Genomic DNA, 18,977 nt, shown 5'->3' with positions numbered 1-18,977 from the left:
CAATTAGCAAGATGAACGAAAAAAAAATAAGACCCTTATAACATGACTAGTGCTTCATTTGTGATTTTTGACACGCTTTAGATTTATATCTGCTTTTGCAACTAAGTTCATTTTTCTCCTACCACACTTCAGGGTTATAAGCTACTTACATTTCAGAATCAGAAAAAAATGGAACTGAATCTCACTATAAAGTCTGGCCCTGTGCTATCAGTAAAGTGCTAGATTCCATTTTATTACTGAAAGACAGGAGGACAAGGGAGGAAATGTTCTCAGCATGTTTCATTCAGCTTTTACTGACTCACAGTAAATCAGTAGAACAAAAGACCCACTAATATCTCATTTCAGCCTCCAAAATCTCCCTTCATTAAGTAACAAATCGTTTCCAGATTACACTATCAGGTGCCTGGATACATTGACAAAAAACATATAAATACTGGACTCTGATACTTGTTTTAAATAATTCCATTCACCATAACAGAAGCAAAATAACAAAATTTTGTTTTGCAAGAGAGATAAAATTCTAATTCTTTAAGACTAACAAGAATAAAGTTTCAGAGCTGATGATTCTAACTGGGCAAGCCAGACTTAGTACTCCTCCCATGTAAATTGAGGCAACGTTCAACACAGACATTAAAATCATAGAATCATTTAGGTTCTAATGCATAGAAGCATTTAGGAAAAGCAACATTTTTATTTCCCTGTTTGTGTATAGTTCTCTACTTAAAAAAAAAAAACCAACCACAAAGCATCCAGAACATTTTGAGAAACTTTTATAGTTAACTTCTACATTTAATTCCAGTAACGATCTAAATGTGTCCATTCAGCTGTTTGTTTAGTTCTAAGTTTTCATTGTATGCTTGCAGGTTCTTTGAAAAGCAGCAATAACAGTTGAACAATTATTTAAAGTAAAACTTTGTTCTACACAATTTCCACTTCCATGCTTCAGAATGGAGGCACAGTGGAACACTCGCCCAAGTGCAAGATTTCAAGAGCTTTTAAGTAGGTTTTATCTTTTTTTTTAGGATAAGAAAATGTTTCTTAACAGCTTATATACAGAATTTACAAGTTAAACACAATTTCTCATGCTCATTTATTTGATTAGAAGTTTCTGATATAATATTTTCATAAAATTTCCATACCTTATTGCATGTTCTGACAAGTAATCATAAACCTATGCGTTGACCTCCGTATGAAATGTGCTGATAACAAAAGTTTTGCATTTTGTGAACCTGATTGAAATGTACAAATGTACACATAAAATAAGGCTAAAATTGGTAATTAAGTGATGAAAGGAAAAAAAAAGAGAGAGAAAAAAAAGGAATGAACAGTCCATAACATGTTAAAGCAACCTTATGAAAAAACAAAAAGGGGGAATTGTACAGAACAGAGACAGTGGGTTGTTTTCACATTGATAATGTGCAGCTGTGACCTTGCTATGACGATGTGCAACTGTGATCCTGCAGCAAAGATTTAAATAACTTTGAGGGAGTATGAGAAGAAACCTGGATGAGACAGAAACAAAGGAGGAATGTGATCTCACCTCTAGAAGATAAGGAAACAGCGTGAACAGCAGAGAGTAGCCTATAGTGAACAGCGGCTGGGCACGTGGACAGTAGAGTTTGACCAATAATAAAGCTTTTAGCAGCGTCTGTACAGAGTATAAACTTATAAAAGCTGTAACTAACTAACAATAAAAGTCTTTGCTTCACCATCCTTGCAAAGTCCGTGCCTCAGTCGCCACAACCATCTACCCAAGTTGGCCAGCAGTGTGCCCATGTGGTCAGGTGGCCAATATCATCTTGGCTTGGATCAGAAATAGTGTGGCCAGCAGGACTAGGGAAGCGATCATCCCCCTGTTCTTGGCACTGGTGAGGCCGCACCTCCAATACTGTGTTCGGTTTTGGGTCCTCACAACAAGAAAGATATTGAAGGAGGTGCTGGAGTGCATCCAGAGAAGAGCAACAAAGCTGGTGAAGGGTCTAGAGAACAAGTCTTATGAGAAGTGGCTAAAGGAACTGGGGCTGTTTAGCCTGGAGAAAAGGAGGCTCAGGGGAGACCTTATCGCTCTCTACAACTACCTGAAAGGAGGTTGTAGGCAGGTGGGGGTAGGTCTCTTTTCCCAAGTAACAAGTCATAGGACAAGAGGAAACGTTTAAAGGATGTTTAAAGGGAAGGTCTCCTTTACACATCATGCAACTGATGCTACATGGAGTAAGTGGGTCATGCTAATCATACAACAAGCTTGGATAGGAAATCCCAATCGTCCAGGAACCTTGGAAGTGATCATGGACTGGCCAGAAGGCAAAGATTTCGGAATGTCACCAGAGGAGGAGGTGACATGCTGAAGAGGCCCCATTGTATAATAAATTGCCAGAACGTGAGAAGCAATATGCCCCGTTTACTAATGGTCCTGCTGTATTGTATGAAAGCATTGGAAGGCAGATGTATGGAGTCCCCTACGACAAGTTGCAGAAACTGCTGAAGGAGAAGGTGAATCAAGTCAGTTTGCAGAGGTGAAAGCTGTCCAGCTGGCTTTAGACATTGCTGAATGAGAAAAATGGCCAATGCTTTACCTCTATACTGACTCACGGATGGTGGCAAATGCCCTGTGAGGGTGGTTGCAGCAATGGAAGCAGAGCAACTGGCAACAGAGAGGTAAACCCATCTGGGCTGCTGCATTGTGGCAAGATATTGCTGCCTGGGTGGAGAACCTGGTTGTGAAGGTGCGTCATGTCGATGCTCACATACCAAAGAGTGAGGCCACTGAAGAACATCAAAACAACCAGTAGGTAGATCAGGCTGCTGAGATGCACCACACTGTGAAAAGCAATGGGTGGTGGGACCTTCAAACATTTTGTTTGCCCTCAGATCCAGAGAGCTTCTCTGCCCCTTGAGGATACTGAATAGTGTTGAACGGGGCTTGGTAGGCATGGGCTAAGCCCCAGCACGTTACAGTAATTTGTGCCTCTCGGGAATTGCCAGGGTGACAGCATACTTCTTACAAATATTTTACTAGTTTTTCCAGATACTGCACTTGTTCAGGGGTGAAGTTCCAAAACACTGGAGGTACCCACTGTCCTAGTACTTACCCATACTATCCCACACACCCTGTCACTCATAACTATCCAACTTTGGGGCAGATCTCTGAGTGGTGTTCTTAAATAGTTGTTTAACCCTAAACAAGACCTGGAACATATTCAGCATTCCTAGCAATAGGATCATGTTGGCTTCAACATCCCAAGGATATTCAAAATTTTCAGAGTTCTCAAATGCTACTGTAATTAAACTGCTGGGGAAGGGCAAGATGTGGGAGAGTGTCTCCTGCATAGGTTGGCTCTCTGTCCTGGTTTCAGCTGGGACAGAGTTATTTTTCTTCTTAGTAGCTAGTACAGTGCTGTGTTTTGGCTCTGACGTGAGAACAATGTTGATAGCACACTGATGTTTTTAGTTGTTGCTGGGTAATGTTTATACTAAATCAAGGACTTTTCAGTTTGTTGGGCCCTGCCAGCAAGAGGGCTGCAGGGGCACGGGAAATTGGGGGGGGACACAGCCAGGACAGGTGACCCAAACTAGCCGAAGGGATATTCCATACCATATGATGTCATACTGAGTATATAAACTGGGGGAAGAAGAAGGAAGAGGGCAACATCTGGCATTATGACATTTGTCTTCCTGAGTAACCGTTACACGTGATGGAGCCCTGCTTTCCTGGAGATGGCTGAACACCTGCCTGCCCATGAGAAGTAGCAAATGAATTCCTTGCTTTGCTTTGCTTGCGTGTGCGGCTTTTGCTTTACCTATTAAATTGTTCTTATCTCAACCCTTGAGTTTTACATCCCGATTCTCCTCCCCATCCCTCTGGGTGAGGGGGCAGTGAGCAAGCAGCTGCATGCTGCTTGGTTGCCAGCTGTGGTTAAAGCACAAGTGCTCTCTGAGGAGATAAGGCAAAAGGTGCAATTATTAATAGTTCCCATTAGATGAATCCCAAAGTACAGAGGTGACAGCAACGCTGAGTACACAGACCAGGTTAGTTTCATGACCAGCAATTCTATCTTATCACAAACCAGTATTAAAAAGTACAACAAAATGATAACCTTAGCCCAGGCCCCAGACATGATAAACAGCACAACAGGGAACACATACTGCAAGTAAGGTGTTACATAATGCAACTCTGAGAATGAGTGCAACAACTCTGAGAGGAAACAAATCAACATTGTGACCAGCAACTATTAAACCAATACAATAAATGCTTATAACAAATTTGTTTTAACATGCTTTGGTCAGATCTGTCTTTATCTCAAGCTTTTGTGCCCTATGTTGGGCACCAAAAAGGATTGTCATGGTTTAACCCCAGCCAGCAACTAAGTACCACACAGCTGCTGCCTCACTCCCCACCTCCCCCCACCAGTGGGATGGGGAGGAGAATCAGAAATAAAAAGGTAAAACCCGTGGGTTGACATAAGAACAGTTTAATAACTGAAATAAAGTAAAATATTATAATAATAATTGTAATGCAAAGGGAGATAACAAAAAGAGAAAGAGAAATAATACTCAAAAGGAAAAAAACAAAACCAATAAACAAGTGATGCACAATGCAATTGCTCACCACCCACTGACCAATGCCCAGCCAGTCCCCAAACAGCGATCCCACCCCCTTGGCTAACTCCCCCCAGTTATTATACTGAACATGACATCATATGGTATGGAATATCCCTTTGGCTAGTTTGGGTCGGCTGTCCTGGCTGTGTCCCCTCCCAATTTCTTGCGCCCATCCAGACTTCTCAGTGGCAGGGCCTGAGAAGCTGAAAAGTCCTTGATTTCATTTAAACACAGCTTAGCAAGAAAAGCTTAGCCTTCATATTCTATTTTCAGCACCATTACTTTTTCCAAATAAAACATCTCCATTGTGTTCTTGGTCTTGCTTTCCTCCCATAGCTACTTTAAAATTCTCCCCTATCTACTTGTTAATACCTATATCATACAGGGCCAGGTCTGTCAGATTTTGTTAGCCATTCACTGTAATATAACAGACTAACTCTTCATGCTGAAAGAATGTGTGAACTCCTGGAGCACAAGTGTCATGGTTTAACCCCAGCCGGCAACCAAGCACCATGCAGCCGCTTGCTCACTTCCTCCCACCCAGAGGGCTGGGGAGGAGAATCAGAAAGGAATGTAAAACTCAAGGGTTGAGATAAGAACAATTTAATAATTTAAACAGAATTAAAAGGTAAGAACAAAAATAATAACACTAATACTACTAACAATAATAATACTACTAACAGCTATAATGGAAAGGTGGGGAAAAGGATAAAATCCAAAGGAAAAGGGAGAAAGGAAAACAAGTGATGCACAGTACAACTGCTCACTACCCGCTGACCGATGCCCAGCCAGTCCCCGAGCAACAATCCCCAGGTCCCAGCTAACCGTCCAAGTTTATACACCAAGCATGATGTCCCATGGTATGGAATACCTCTTTGGCTGGTTCAGGTCAGCTGACCTGGCTGTGTCCCCTCCCAGTTTCTCATGCCCCTCCAGCCCTCTGGCTGGCAGGGCCTGAGAAACTGAAAAGTCCTTGACTTAGTATAAACATTACCCAGCAACAACTAAAAATATCAGTGTGCTATCAACATTGTTCTCACATCAGAGCCAAAACACAGCACTGCACTAGCCACTAAGAAGAAAACCAACTCCATCCCAGCTGAAACCAGGACAACAAGGTATGTCAAAGTTGCCAACAGAATTCTCTGAAGGGTTCTTCTGAGGGCAGCCATGAACATACATTTAATTTTGCAGATTGGCAAGAGCACACCATCTTTCTGAGTCTGTGATTAAGCATCAGTCTGCAGTTGGGGGACTGGGGCTCTTCAAGCTGTTGCATCTCTGAGAAGATCCTGTCTATCTGCCTTTGCATCTTCTCTGATGCTGTGCAGCGTGCTCACTTTCTCCTGTAACTCCTCCACTTGGCAATACAGCTCCTCCAAGACAGCACACCTTCTGCAGGACAGAGGGCCATCTCTCCTAGAATCAGAGAGGCCCCAGGCACTCCCTCCAGCCTGGGACTTGGAGAGCTGCTTCCACCATCCAAACTTCTGTCTGTGTTAGAGCAGCTGCCCCTGTGTACAGGTTTTGGCAGGGATAATTTTAGCTTGTAAGGTGCTATGTTTTGGATTTGTGACCAAAACAGTGTTGATAACACAGGAATGTTGTAGTTATTGCTGAGCAGTGCTTACACAGCATGAAGGCCTTTTCTGCTTCTCACACTGCCTTGCCAGCAAATAGGCTGCACAAGAAGTTGGGAGGAGACACAGCCAGGACAGCCAACCTCAGTGGACAAAAGGGATATTCCATACCATATGATGTCACGCTCAGCAATAAAAGCTGGGGCAAAGAAGGAAAAAGTGGGGACATTTGGAGTGATGACACCTGTCTTCCCAAGTAACCATTACATGTGATGAAGCCCTGCTTTCCTGGAAATGGCTAAACACAGGTTGCTCAGAGAGGTTGTGACAAATATCTCATCCTTGGAGATGTTCAAAGCCCAACTGGACACAGTCCTGAGCAACCTGCTCTAGGTGACCCTGCTCTGAGAAACAGGGGGTTGGACTAGACGGTCTCCAGGGGTGCCTGCCAGCCTCAGTCACTGTGATTTTGTGATACTCTCACAACTCGAGCCCTGTCATATTAAGATGCTCAAGCCCAACATCTGGTTTGACAAGGTTCTTCAGGAACTGGTTCACAGTGAATCAGAAACATGTTGAACTTTGGGATATACTAGAACCCAGAAAAACCACAGAGGCTTCTGTATGCATGCAGTGGCATGGCTTCTAATGTTTCTTTCCCTTCCAGTTTGGGCCACATGTTCCCTTGATCCCTCTTTGTAACGCTATCCAGGTCCACCTTGTGCAGACATTCTCCATTTACTGCTGATGCTTTTCCTTGTTCTTTTGTCTTTAGTCCAGCTTTATCTCTCCCTTTCTCTTTTTCTTTTCCTTCCCTGCCCCCCCCCCAATTGTTCCTAAGCACCTCCTGCCTTCCCACTGTCTCTCAAAGGGTAATTGTTGCAGCCCAAAGCCATAGGTTCATTCAAATTTGTTACGCTGCTTAAGTATTTTTTGAAAATTTGACAGGACAGAGGCCTCCCAGAAAACAGGGCCTCAGAAAGTGATTATTTTTTTCTGGACTTGACAATGAGAGAAATATGTGCTTCATCTAAAAAGAATACTGTTAAAACTTAAATTGCTGCTCAGGTAATGAGCAGTAACTTAAGAGACCAAGAGACTTGCTACACATAATCTACTTTTGCCCTTATGTACTTGTTACACTAAATGACTAGGATAGCCTTAGTGAAGACAATACTGATTTATATATCTTTAATTAATGTAGATGTTCATTAATAATGTGGAAATTAGTCAAGTGATGACTTTCATTATCAGGAGAAAAAGGCTGAAAACTTCTGAAATCTGTGCACAAATCCAGTTTTATTTCAGTTACCTGAAAGGACTTCAGTAGCTATACAGAATACTCTGGAAACTGAACATTAGCTGTATTAAGTACAACTAGTCTTATTAAAGAAACCAAATCTTTGCCCAATCAATTTTGAAAACCATTGTACATGAAACACTTTGTTGTTCCTATTCAAAGCAAGATCTGACAAATGAAAATGTAAAAAATACAAAGTAAAAAACGCACAAAACTATCAAAATAGCCCAGAGCATTAAAACATAAAAGACTTGATAAAAAAGAGCTGCTGTATCTAATGTACTATCCATACATACAAGTGACTGCAAGTTTAAAAGTCTGTATAATTATTAATTACATTCAGAGCATACATACATGTAGGCCTATTAAATAGTGTCAGGTGGTGTTTAAGAAACCTATTTTTTATATTCTCAGTATGGTATCAAAAGTAGAATTAAAAGGAGACTGGGATCAGTAAACTACTTAATTCTGACTTGACAATAGCCTAAGAAAGGGTATCTAACCTCTGAAGTAGTTTATGGCACTAGTTGGCTTAGTGTCCCATAATCAGCATTCATTCAGGATAACTGCAGGTTGCCTGGAAGCTGCCCTACTCTAGTTCCACATACAAGGTATAGAAATATAGCTGGTTGTCAGCCTTAGCTATATGTCTTCTGTCCCTGGTTAAACATTCAGTAGGTCTTAAGCAAACACATGCTGGTGCTTCTCAGTTGTTCTCTTGTGGCACTGCTGTTGCCTAAAAAGAGGAGAGATTTCTTTTTGAAGGGAAGAGACTGTGACCATCTACTTCACGTTCTTAACATGGGCCTTATTACTAGAGTAGCTCAGCACCTTAGTAATACTTAATGTATTTCTTCTCAGTACTCCTTCCAACATAAGAAGATATTACGCATGTTTTATAGAGGATACTGTAGCTTAGAAGAGTTTGGCTATCCCTGTTTCAGTGCTCATTCATCCCTGAAGAAATACAATATAAAGTACCCACAAGAGTCAAAGAGTTGAGACCTAATTATTGAATAAAGATTCATATAAACTACACGGGTCAGAACTAATCTTGGAGGACTACACAATTAGTCCGTGGTCGGGTTTTTTTTTCTTTACTAACCGGAGAGGCTGAAGCTACTGACCATGCCTGAAACGGAGTCTGATTCTCAAGTCTGCGATTAAGTTCAGCCATTTCAGCGAAGTCTCCGAGGCATGCTATTCCAGCAGACATGCTCCGGAGCGGAGGACTGCGCCGAGGGACCGTGGGGAGCTTTCCGTGAACCGGCAAAAAACGAGAAGCGAGCGCAGAGAGAGGATGCCAGTGCCCCAGCTCCCACCCCCCGAGCGGGAAGCGTTGGGACCCTGACGAGCGGCAGCTATGACTCAGCGTAGGCGGGGCCAGGAGTGGAGGCGGTCAACCCCCCACATATACAAAAGTAGCCCCCAGGGAGCAGTAGCGCGGCTCGGCAGTTTGCGAAGGGAGGGTGACGTCTCCCTAACGGTTTAAAGAGGCGAGCTCCAGTAGTGGTCATCGCCCCCCCCAGAAGAAACCTAGCCATGGTTTCCACTCGGCCAATGTGGTGACCCAGACGGAGCTCCCATGTAAACATGCAGCTGTCCAGGTCACTGGGCTGCAGGGAGTGCCTGAGCCTGTCACTGCTACCTGAGGGCAGCAGAGATAACAACTGTGTGAGGTGTGACCAGGTGGATGATCTGCTCAGCCTGGTGGCAGAGCTGAAAGAGGAAGCAGAAAGGTTAAGGAGTATCAGGGAGTGCGAGAGGGAGATAGACTGGTGAAGCCACTCTCTACCATCTCCTGAGACAAGTGCACTGGATGGACACATCACAAGAAGCGGAGGCTCCTTTATCTACTCGCCACCAGGTGAACGGAGGGGTCCTAAGTGATGGAGAGGAATGGAAACAGGTCCCTGCTCAGGGCAGCAGGCAAATCACCCCCCGGCCTACTTCACCTTCCCAGGTACCCCTGTACAGTAGGTATGCAGCTCTGGAGCCTGAGGGACAGGAAAAGGATGATGTGGACAAAAGCCTGTTCAGGTTAGAGGAGTTGCCTAGGCAGAGTCTGTCAACCCCACACATCATGACCAGCTCTGCTAGGAAGAAAAGAAAGGTGGTTGTCATCGGCGACTCCACTCTGAGAGGAACAGAGGGCCCGATATGCCGACTGGAGTCAACCCACAGGAAAGTCTGCTGCCTCTCTGGGGGCCGGGTAAGGGATGTTACTAGGAAACTCCCTTGTCTGGTATGGACCTCTGATTATTGCCTATTACTGGTCTTCCAAGTGGGCAATGACTGAGTCCAAACGACAAGAAGTCTGAGAGCAATCTGAGAGACCTCAGTGCCTTGGGGCGACTGGTTGAAAGGGATCAGGAGCACAAGTAATGTTTTCTTCTATCCTGCCAGTTGCAGGGAACAATAGGGCGTGTAATTGGAAGGTCACACAGATCAATACCTGGCTCTGGGCCTGGCGTCAATGGCTAAATTTTGGGGGGGGTTGATCATTAGTCAGTTTACATGGCACCAGGCCTGCTGGCAACAGGTGGGGTTCACCTGCCTCAAAGGGGGAAACGGATCCTAGGTCAGGAGTTAGCAGGGCTCATTGAGAGAGCTTTAAATTAGATTTGAAGGGGGAAGGGAATAAGACCAAGCTTGTTAGAGACGAGCCTGGGGGTGGCATGCCAGAGTTGGAGGCAAAATTGATAGCACAGCTGAAGTGCATCTATGCCAAAGCCCAAAGCATGGGCAACAAACAGGAGGAGCTGGAAGCCATCATGCAGCAGGAAGACTATGACATCATCGCCATCACGGAAACATGGTGGGATGACTCGCATGACTGGAGTGCTGCAATGGATGGCTACAAACCCTTCAGAAGGGATAGGCAAGGAAGGAGGCAGTGGGGTAGCACTGTATGTCAGGGAGTGTTTCAACTGCCTAGAACTGAATGATGGTGACAGTAGGGTTGAGTGTTTATGGGTAAGAATCAGGGGGAGGGCCAACAAGGCAGATACCCTGGTGGGAGTCTGTTATAGGCCATCCAACCGGGATGAAGAGGCAGATGAAACATTCTACAAGCAACTGGGAGAAGTCTCAAGATCGCTAGCCTTTGTCCTCATGGGGGACTTCAACTTACCAGCTGTCCGTTGGAAATGCAACACAGCAGAGAGGAAACTGTCTAGGAGGTTCCTGGAGTGTGTGGAAGGTAACTTCCTGACACAGCTGGTGAGTGAGCCAACTAGGGGAGATGCCCCGCTGGACCTCCTGTTTACAAACAGGGAAGGACTGGTGGGTGATGTGGTGGTTGAAGGACATCTCGTGCATAGCAATCATGAGATGATAGTTTTTGATTCTTGGAGAAGTAAGGAGGCGGGTCAGCAGAACCACTACCCTGGACTTCCAGAGGGCTGACTTTGGCCTGTTTAAAGAGCCTGGTCAACAGAATCCCTTGGGAGACAGGTCTGAAGGGCCAAGGGGTCCAGGAAGGCTGGACATTCTTCAAGAAGGAAGTCTTCAAGGTGCACGAGCAGGCCGTCCCCATGTGCTGAAAGACGAGCCAGTGGGGAAGAAGATCGACCTGGCTGAACAGAGAGCTTTGGCTGGAACTCAGGGGGGAAAAAGGAGAGTTTATGACTTTTGGAAGAAGGGGCAGGCAACTCGGGACTATCAGGAAGTCGTGAGGTTATGCAGGGCAAAGATTAGAGAGGTGAAAGCCCAGCTAGAACTCAGGCTGCCCACTGCTGTAAGAGATAACAAAAAATGTTTTTACAAATACATTAAAAACAAAAGGAGGGCCAAGAATAATCTGCATTCTTTATTGGATGTGGCGGGGAACATTGCCGCAAAGGCTGAGGAAAAGGCTGAGGTACTTAATGTCTTTCTTTGCCTCAGTCTTTAATAGCAAGACCAGTTAACCTCAGGATACTCAGCCCCCTGAGCTGGAAGACAGGGATGAGGAGGAGCAGAATGAAGTCCTCACAGTTCAGGAGGAAATGGTTAGTGACCTGCTGCTCCACTTAGACAGGCACAAGTCTATGGGGCTGGATGGGATCCACCTGAGAGTACTGAGGGAGCTGGTGGAAGAGCTTGCCAAGCCACTCTCCATCATTTATCAACAGTCCTGGATAACCGGAGAGGGCCCAGAAGAGTGGAGGTTAGTCAATGTGACACCCATCTACAAGAAAGGCAGGAAGGAGGATCCAGGGAACTACAGGCTTGTCAGCCTGACCTCGGTGCCAGGGAAGGTTATGGAGCAGATCATCCTAGGTGCCATCACATGGCATGTGCAGGACAACCGGGGGATCAGGCCCAGCCAGCATGGGTTTATGAAAGGCAGGTCCTGCTTGACAAACCTGATCTCCTTCTACAACAAAATGACCCTCTTAGTCGATGAGGGAAAGGCTGTGGATGTTGTCGACCTGGACCTTAGTAAAGCCTTTGACACCGTCTTCCACAGTATTCTCCTGGAGAAACTGGCTGCTCGTGGCTTGGAGGAGTGTATTTTACACTGAGTTACAAGCCGGCTGGCTGGCCGAGCCCAAAGAGTGGTAGTAAATGGAGTTATATCCAGCTGGTGGCTGGTCACAAGTGGTGTTCCACAGGGCTCATTATGGGGGCCAGTTCTGTTTAATGTCTTTCTCAATGAGCTGTATGAGGGCATTGAGTGCACCCTCACTAAGTTTGCAGATGACATTAAGTGTGTGTGTGCGTGGGGAGTTAGTGTTGATCTACTTGAGGGTAGGAAGGCTCTGCAGAGGGATCTGGACAGGCTGGATCGATGGTATGAGGCCAGTTGTATGAAGCTCGACAGGGCTCAGTGCAGAGTCATGCACTTGGGTCACAACAACCCCATGCAATGCTACAGGCTTGGGGATGAGTGGCTGGAAAGCTGCCTGGTGGAACAGGACCTGGGGGTGCTGGCCAACAGCTGGCTGAACATGAGCCAGCAGTGTGCCTAGGTGGCCAAGGCGGCCAATAGCATCCTGGCCTGTATTAAAAATAGTGTGGCCAGCTTGACAAGGGAATTGATCATCCCCCTGTACTCATAGAATCATTTAGGCTGGAAGAGACCTTCGAGATCATCAAATTCAACTGTTAACTCGGGACTGCCAAGTCAATCACTAAACCATGTCCCTAAGCACTGCATCTTGAGCGGATCCCATCTGGCCCCATAGACTTGTGTATGTCTAAGTGGTGTAGCAGTTCACTAAACATTTCCCCTTGGATTACAGGGACTTCGTTCTGCTGCCAGTCTCTATCTTCCAGCTCAGCGGGCTGGGTACCCCGAGAACAATTGGTCTTACTGATGAAGACTGAGATAAAGGCGGCATTAAATACATCAGCCTTTTCCTCATCCATTGTCACTATGTTTCCCCCCCTCATCCAAGAAAGGATGGAGATTCTCCCTAACCCTCTTGTTGCGAATGTATTTATAGAAACTTTTTTTGTCTTTTACTGCAGTAGCCAAATTCAGCTAATCTCAAATACTCCAATATTGCAGAGGCAAAGAAGTGGTAAACAAGTATCAAGATTTAACCCACTTAACTGTCTATAGCCTAAAACCCAATAATTATATATACAAATCAAGTGAAAACAATATATATCACCGTCACTTACTTGAAGCCAAAACTGTAGAGAAGAATTACCAAATAGATTAATGGACATGGTCTATGCAATCTGTAGTTAGAATACTCTTAAAAAAAGCACATGTACATTTCAAAAGGTCAGCATTCAAAGAAACCAACCATATCTCACATCAATAGACTGGTATTTTCTCAGGTTTGATATTCCTCTGCTTGGTGTACACAGATGGCTTGACAGCTGCCCTACTGGGTCAGATTATTTAGGCTAGTGCTCTGTTTCCAACCATGGTAACAGGATATGCTGTTTCATTATAGTGAATGAGCCCAGCTGTTCTTTGTGGCTTGTTCATTCTTGTGCTTGCCCATATTCAGTTACTGGATTAGGGAAGATATTTTATTAGTTGCATTTTTTGCTTCCTCACACAACATTATAATGGTAGACCTGAATATGCAAGACAGACTCCCAGACAGGTTTTACAGCTACGGACTAGTGGTAGAACTGAGAAGTCCAAAGCAAAATCTAAATCCATAAAAGATTTACTGTGGAACCAGTACAAAATATGGGAAGTTTGAGACACAAAGATACTTTTTGAAACTCCAGTGCAGAAAATACAAAAAGAAAGTGTGAAAGATATTACAAATAAAATATTCCTCAAAAAAAGAGGCAGAAGAATATTTTATCTTAATGGGGAAAAAAAAGCAGAGATGGCATCATGCTTTGAAGTAGCTAGATCAAGAACTGATGACAATGAACACACAAAATGACAAATACAGAAAGACCTTCAAAAATTGCCTACCCTTACCGTAAAGGGATCTTTCCTAGTTCTGACAGACACCCATGCACTTTATCTCTTTTTCCACACATGAACGATGCTTGCATAATTTAACATGTGAAATCTGAAATTGAAGTCTAGCACATTTTGTAAAGGTAATAAAATTCCAGTAGCACCAAACAGAACAAATGAGTTTCAACTAGTTTAATCTTTATTTTAAGATGAGATCTATATCTCACTATAAAAATTAGTGGATATGCAAATTAGCTAATCAATATTTGATAAGTATTAACAGTTAAATTATGTCCCAGATCCAATATATTTTTTTTAGAATCAGTCCCAAAATAGCAAACTAATCAACGATGAGAATTTCCAATGTACATTTAATAATATATTGTAAATTTCACTTTGAGTGGACAAATCACTAAATGTTGAAGAATTGCATGTGGTAAGATGCCCCTGCCTGAAAATTCCATTTATTAAATCAAATTACTGATTTAAGCCACTTAACACAGACAAACTGTATCTTTTGCTTTCTGCACACAAACACACCATTCCTCACTAAAAACTCTATTGTCACATACGTAAGAAGGGATAGTTTTTGTTTTTCAATCTCTCCCATTTTCTCAACAGGCAATTTCAGGGGAAAAAAGGACTCGTGATTAATGCAGTTTAATAGTATTTTGAATTGTATTTGCTTCTGCGAAGAGCTCTTACACCATACTAAACAAATCACAAACTTTTCACAGGTTGTCCCTACTTGAAAGGTAACTGACTTTTCATTGTCTTAATTATGGTCGTTTATTTTGATGCTCAAGCTTAATTTCTTAATGTTTCATTCAGCTCCTCATGTTAACATAGCTTCCAAAACCATAATATTAAAATAATAAGTCATACCCTAAAATATAATTTTATGATGAGAGATGACAAGAATCCAAATTCCCCATCACATTAATGTGATAAAAAATGTTGATTAAAAAAAGACATTTTAGAAGCACCCTTGTTGCTTTCTACGAACTACTTCCAAAACATTCTATACACTGTGTACCATCACACACATGAAGCTCTTAAAGTTAACTATTTTTTCTCAAACCCTGGAAATAAAGCTAAGAATTCCATTGCTTCACTATTAACAAGTTTCCAAAATAAATCTTGGTGCAGAAATGCTGCAGTGACCTAATGCAAATGTTACAGAGCAGAAACTCACAGCATATTTACATACACAGTATTTTAGATCTTTTTATTCCTTAACAAAATGGTGAATACTCAACAATTCCCATGTCTCTCCTGCATAATAATCCTCCCTTAAGTTTTCTAAAACCATTTCTATAATTGTAGTGTTAATTTATTTACATTAAGACAGTATTAAATGGAAAGTCTTGTCCTCTTAAGATAAAAGCACATAGCAGTTTACTTTCTGCTGGAAGAAGCACAAGCTCTCTTCCATTGCTGCTGCCGCTCCCACCCCCACGCAAAAGAATTCCCCTTCCTTCTAGACCCACTTCCCCCACACTGAAAAAGACTCCTCCCTGAGAAGTGATGACCTCATGCAGCTAATCCATCCTTGTATGGAGCAACTCCAGGCTTACTGCCAGCTTTCCCTACCCTGAAGGCAGAGAAAGCAACTTATCTTCCCTCACCCTGCTGATAGCACAAAAAACATCGATAAGTGGCAGCTGATCACTTTATACGTTGACAATCCAAATATCAACTGAACAACCACCTTTTGACAGATTCAGCTGTGAAAAATAGTTAAAGTTGTAGGAAAGCAGGGAAGGATCTTAGTGATAATTAACAAAGCCTTTGCTCAGTTTAAAAGTAACCTTGCATATATATAAATACCTTTTCCTTCAAAGAAGTATCTTCTTTGAAAACTCAACTCTTTGGGGGTTAACATTCCACAAAGGTTTACTCTGAACTTTTAACAGGACTGATAATCTGCTACAAACACATTGAAAAGAAATTTATAGAAGGAGAAACACACAACATGCTCATCTCACCAACAATAATCATTATTGTAACTGAACCTACAGTATATCCATTAATTACAATTTGCTTTAATTGTGAGCTGTTTAGAAGTATGAACTTTCCAACTTCTTGAGTCTCCCAAAAGTTAACACACATATAGCAAAATGTATCAGTCATTTCTTTTCCAGACAACATACCTTTATATATATAAACATAACTTCACGTGTGCAATAATTAACCCAGTAAATTCTTCTGACCTTAAATAAATAATAAAAAAAAAAAAAATCAGATGTCACCCAGGTTTTTCTTACATTGCAACTTGTTAAAAGAAACTATGTTAAGATATAGCAGAACATCCAAGTCACTTTGCGTAGGTTTGTTACAAAGTGGGAAAAAGTTATGTCATCTATTTGGAAACATTCTTTCTCACTGCATTTAGAAAGTCAGAAAACAAGCTAACTTGTATTAAAAAAAACAACCCACATGGGACGAGTCACTTCCAAGTATGTATGGTCACATAAGTTTAAACAAAACAGAAACATATTCCAACACAAAAAGGTATCTTTAATGCCTTTCTATAGCTTTTGCCCTCATGTACCAAACGTCAGCATCTGGTATTCTTAAAGTACCAAACCCATAAACAGAAAATGTGTTTAGTTATATAGCAGATTCAAAAAAGGCACACGAATATAAAAGCCAACACAGTAACACCAAAAAGGCCCTATCTACACAGCCTCCAAATCTATATTCAAAGTTAATGAAGTCTAAGCTGTACAGCATTGCTAGAGGAAAAACAGGGACTTATTTCTCCATTTATTTGAGGGGAGGCACACATCATAAAGCTTCAAGGGGTGACTAGGGCACTCTCCCCCAGCAGTTATAGCCCAGCCAGTGTGCCTTGGTACACCAAGAGCAAAGCAAGGGAGCTGCAACTCTGAGGCCAGGCATCCTGGGTACTGGCAGAGGCAGGCACAGCAGGAACCGAACTGACTTGGCCCTTTCTTTCCCTTCATCCCCGAGGATGCTGCCGAACCCGGGCTTCCCATACCCGAGGGCCTACCCGACCCAACGCAGGGCCCCAGGCCAGGGCTCGACGGCAGCTCCTTGGACGGGTGCGGGACCGCGGGACCCCGCACCCACCACACTACCAGCTGCCGCCATCAGGCAAGAAGCACTCCCGACTATTTCCGGCAACACCACCACCACACCCTCAGAAGAAAGCGCAAGCTGCATCGGGTGCGTCCGGCCTGCAGGCAAATCAGCTCGCAGAGCCTACCTGCCGTCACCCCCACCATACCCAGCTCCCTCGCGAGTGAACAAGACACTACTTAGTATAACCACATCCCACCCCAGCAACGATACTCCTGGGGCGTAGCCACCACCAACTACACCGTACCATACACAAGACCAACCTACCTGACAAACAGAGCCCCTTCAACACGGCAGAGGCCACGACCCCACCAGTATCACATGAGCAGAGCCAACGAATCAACGCCAGATTCACTTCTCGCCGTCAACCAATCTGGGCCCTCACCGTCCCTTGGTGACGCTCTGTGACTGGCGGTTAGTTAATGAGGGAAGAGGCGCTGCTACTTCTGTTCCCCGGCTAGGAGGGAGAATGCGATTAGCTTCCGGGGCGGGAGCTGCGGGCGGTGGGTGCAGGCGGGTGGTGCGCCTCACAGGGGGCTGAGGCTGTTGAGGGGAGGCGAGGGTGGATACTCCACGCCTTGCGTCTGTGAACTGTGACGTTAGGGTTACCGCCCTGCTCTCGGCTTCTCGCCACTGAACTCCGGTGCCTATTGCTCTTGTTAAAGAGCAGAGTAATCAAAGGGCGACGACGGTACGAGCTGTTGGGGGTCCAGCCTGTTAGGTCCTGCGGAAGGTAGGCAGAGCGACACAGGTGGTTTGTCCATTCAAACTGCAGCCCCTTGGCTGGGGCGCAAGCACGGCAGTGTGGTCAGGCTACCGATGGTGTGGCAAAGCCACCAACAGTATTGCTACTTGTAAGGGAGAAAGAGCCTAATACCCGTTCACAGCTGTTTCTGGCATAATTTACTATGCATGATTAAACTGTTGTGACTTTCTGTGCACATCAAGCACTCTAATAAGATATAGATATCAGAATTATATATGTGCAATACCTATTATGTCAGAACCAATGGTAGACCATCAACTGCAAGCCCACGACTGGCTTGGAAATATAATGAAATCTGCTGATGTTGCTGGTGTACCCTGGCAGCACAAGGTAACCTGCTTTTATACCACTCCCTCCCATAAAACTGCAATATGAAGTAAACAGTGCCACAGAAAAAAGGTCTTCTTTTTCAAAGTGTGTAATAAAGTCTACATGCGTTAGTTTTCACCACCAAATTTTCCTCAACATTTTTTTTTTAATAGATGCAATTAGAAATACCTTAGACTTAAAAAAACCCAAATAAATTCACCAACAATCATTCTTTCATCCTTTGTAACATATTTTTTCTCTACTGGTCAATCACACCTGTTTTCATCTGCTTTTATATTCAGCAGCTGGTGCTGACAAGAGTCCAGATGTACAAGAGTAACACAGAACCTTTGCAATGATATATACTTAAAACATTATTTTATTGACTTAAGTAGAATGGAATAGTATACATACTGCACTGATGCAATCATATGAAGATTTCAAACAGAAAACACTTTTCCAGTATAATAAAATTGGCTTGTGGTCTTCTGTATCTTGAAAGACTATCCTTCCTCACCTTATAAGCCACATAAGAAAAGCTTCACGTAGTCAAGAGCCACAAAACACCATATGCCTCAGACTTCTGCAAAAGGAGGAAACTTCAAGAGCAGTTCACAGGAATAGTGGTGACTTTGCATAGAGAACCAGATATTCAGAAAATGTGTAAACTGGGGGGAGATGTGTTGATGCTGTATGTGCTGCAACAGAAGAGAGTGTATCCGGTGACAACTGCAATAAGAATGGGACTGTATGTTGGTGGGAAGGGGGAGGAACTGGAGGTTGTACAATTGCTGGTGCCCACAGCCCCACCTCTATATGGTACAAATGCAGGATACTTCAGAAACTGGAAAAATAAAACAACACAAGAAACCAAAAAAACCCCACCAAATAACCAAACCCAGATGGGTGATGAAAGCTTTAGTCCTGTTTCTAACAGGACTGCTCTGAGACAAG

At 43.6% G+C, this 18,977-nt stretch overlaps 1 protein-coding gene across 4 annotated transcripts in view; it reads right to left on the bottom strand.

The window, feature by feature from the left end:
- Nucleotides 1–17,399, bottom strand: part of LOC130141965 (tyrosine-protein kinase Fer-like) — a 224,729-nt gene extending 207,330 nt beyond the window's left edge. The window contains exons 1-2 of one of the 4 annotated variants that reach the window (XM_056323318.1): nucleotides 17,216–17,399; nucleotides 15,997–16,056 (exon numbers count right to left, since the gene is read on the bottom strand). Coding sequence is in view for 2 of the 4 variants with exons in the window: in XM_056323317.1 (XP_056179292.1) it covers nucleotides 15,674–15,728 (55 nt within the window). In the remaining 2 variants the exon portion in view is untranslated. The other 3 variants (XM_056323319.1, XM_056323317.1, XM_056323320.1) reach the window with 3 other exon arrangements.
- Between the last annotated feature and the right edge of the window lie 1,578 nt (nucleotides 17,400–18,977).

The sequence above is a fragment of the Falco biarmicus genome, chromosome W, assembly GCF_023638135.1.
Source record: "Falco biarmicus isolate bFalBia1 chromosome W, bFalBia1.pri, whole genome shotgun sequence".
Classification (NCBI taxonomy): Eukaryota; Metazoa; Chordata; class Aves; order Falconiformes; family Falconidae; genus Falco; species Falco biarmicus.
This window is presented reverse-complemented; position numbering and strand designations above follow the sequence as displayed.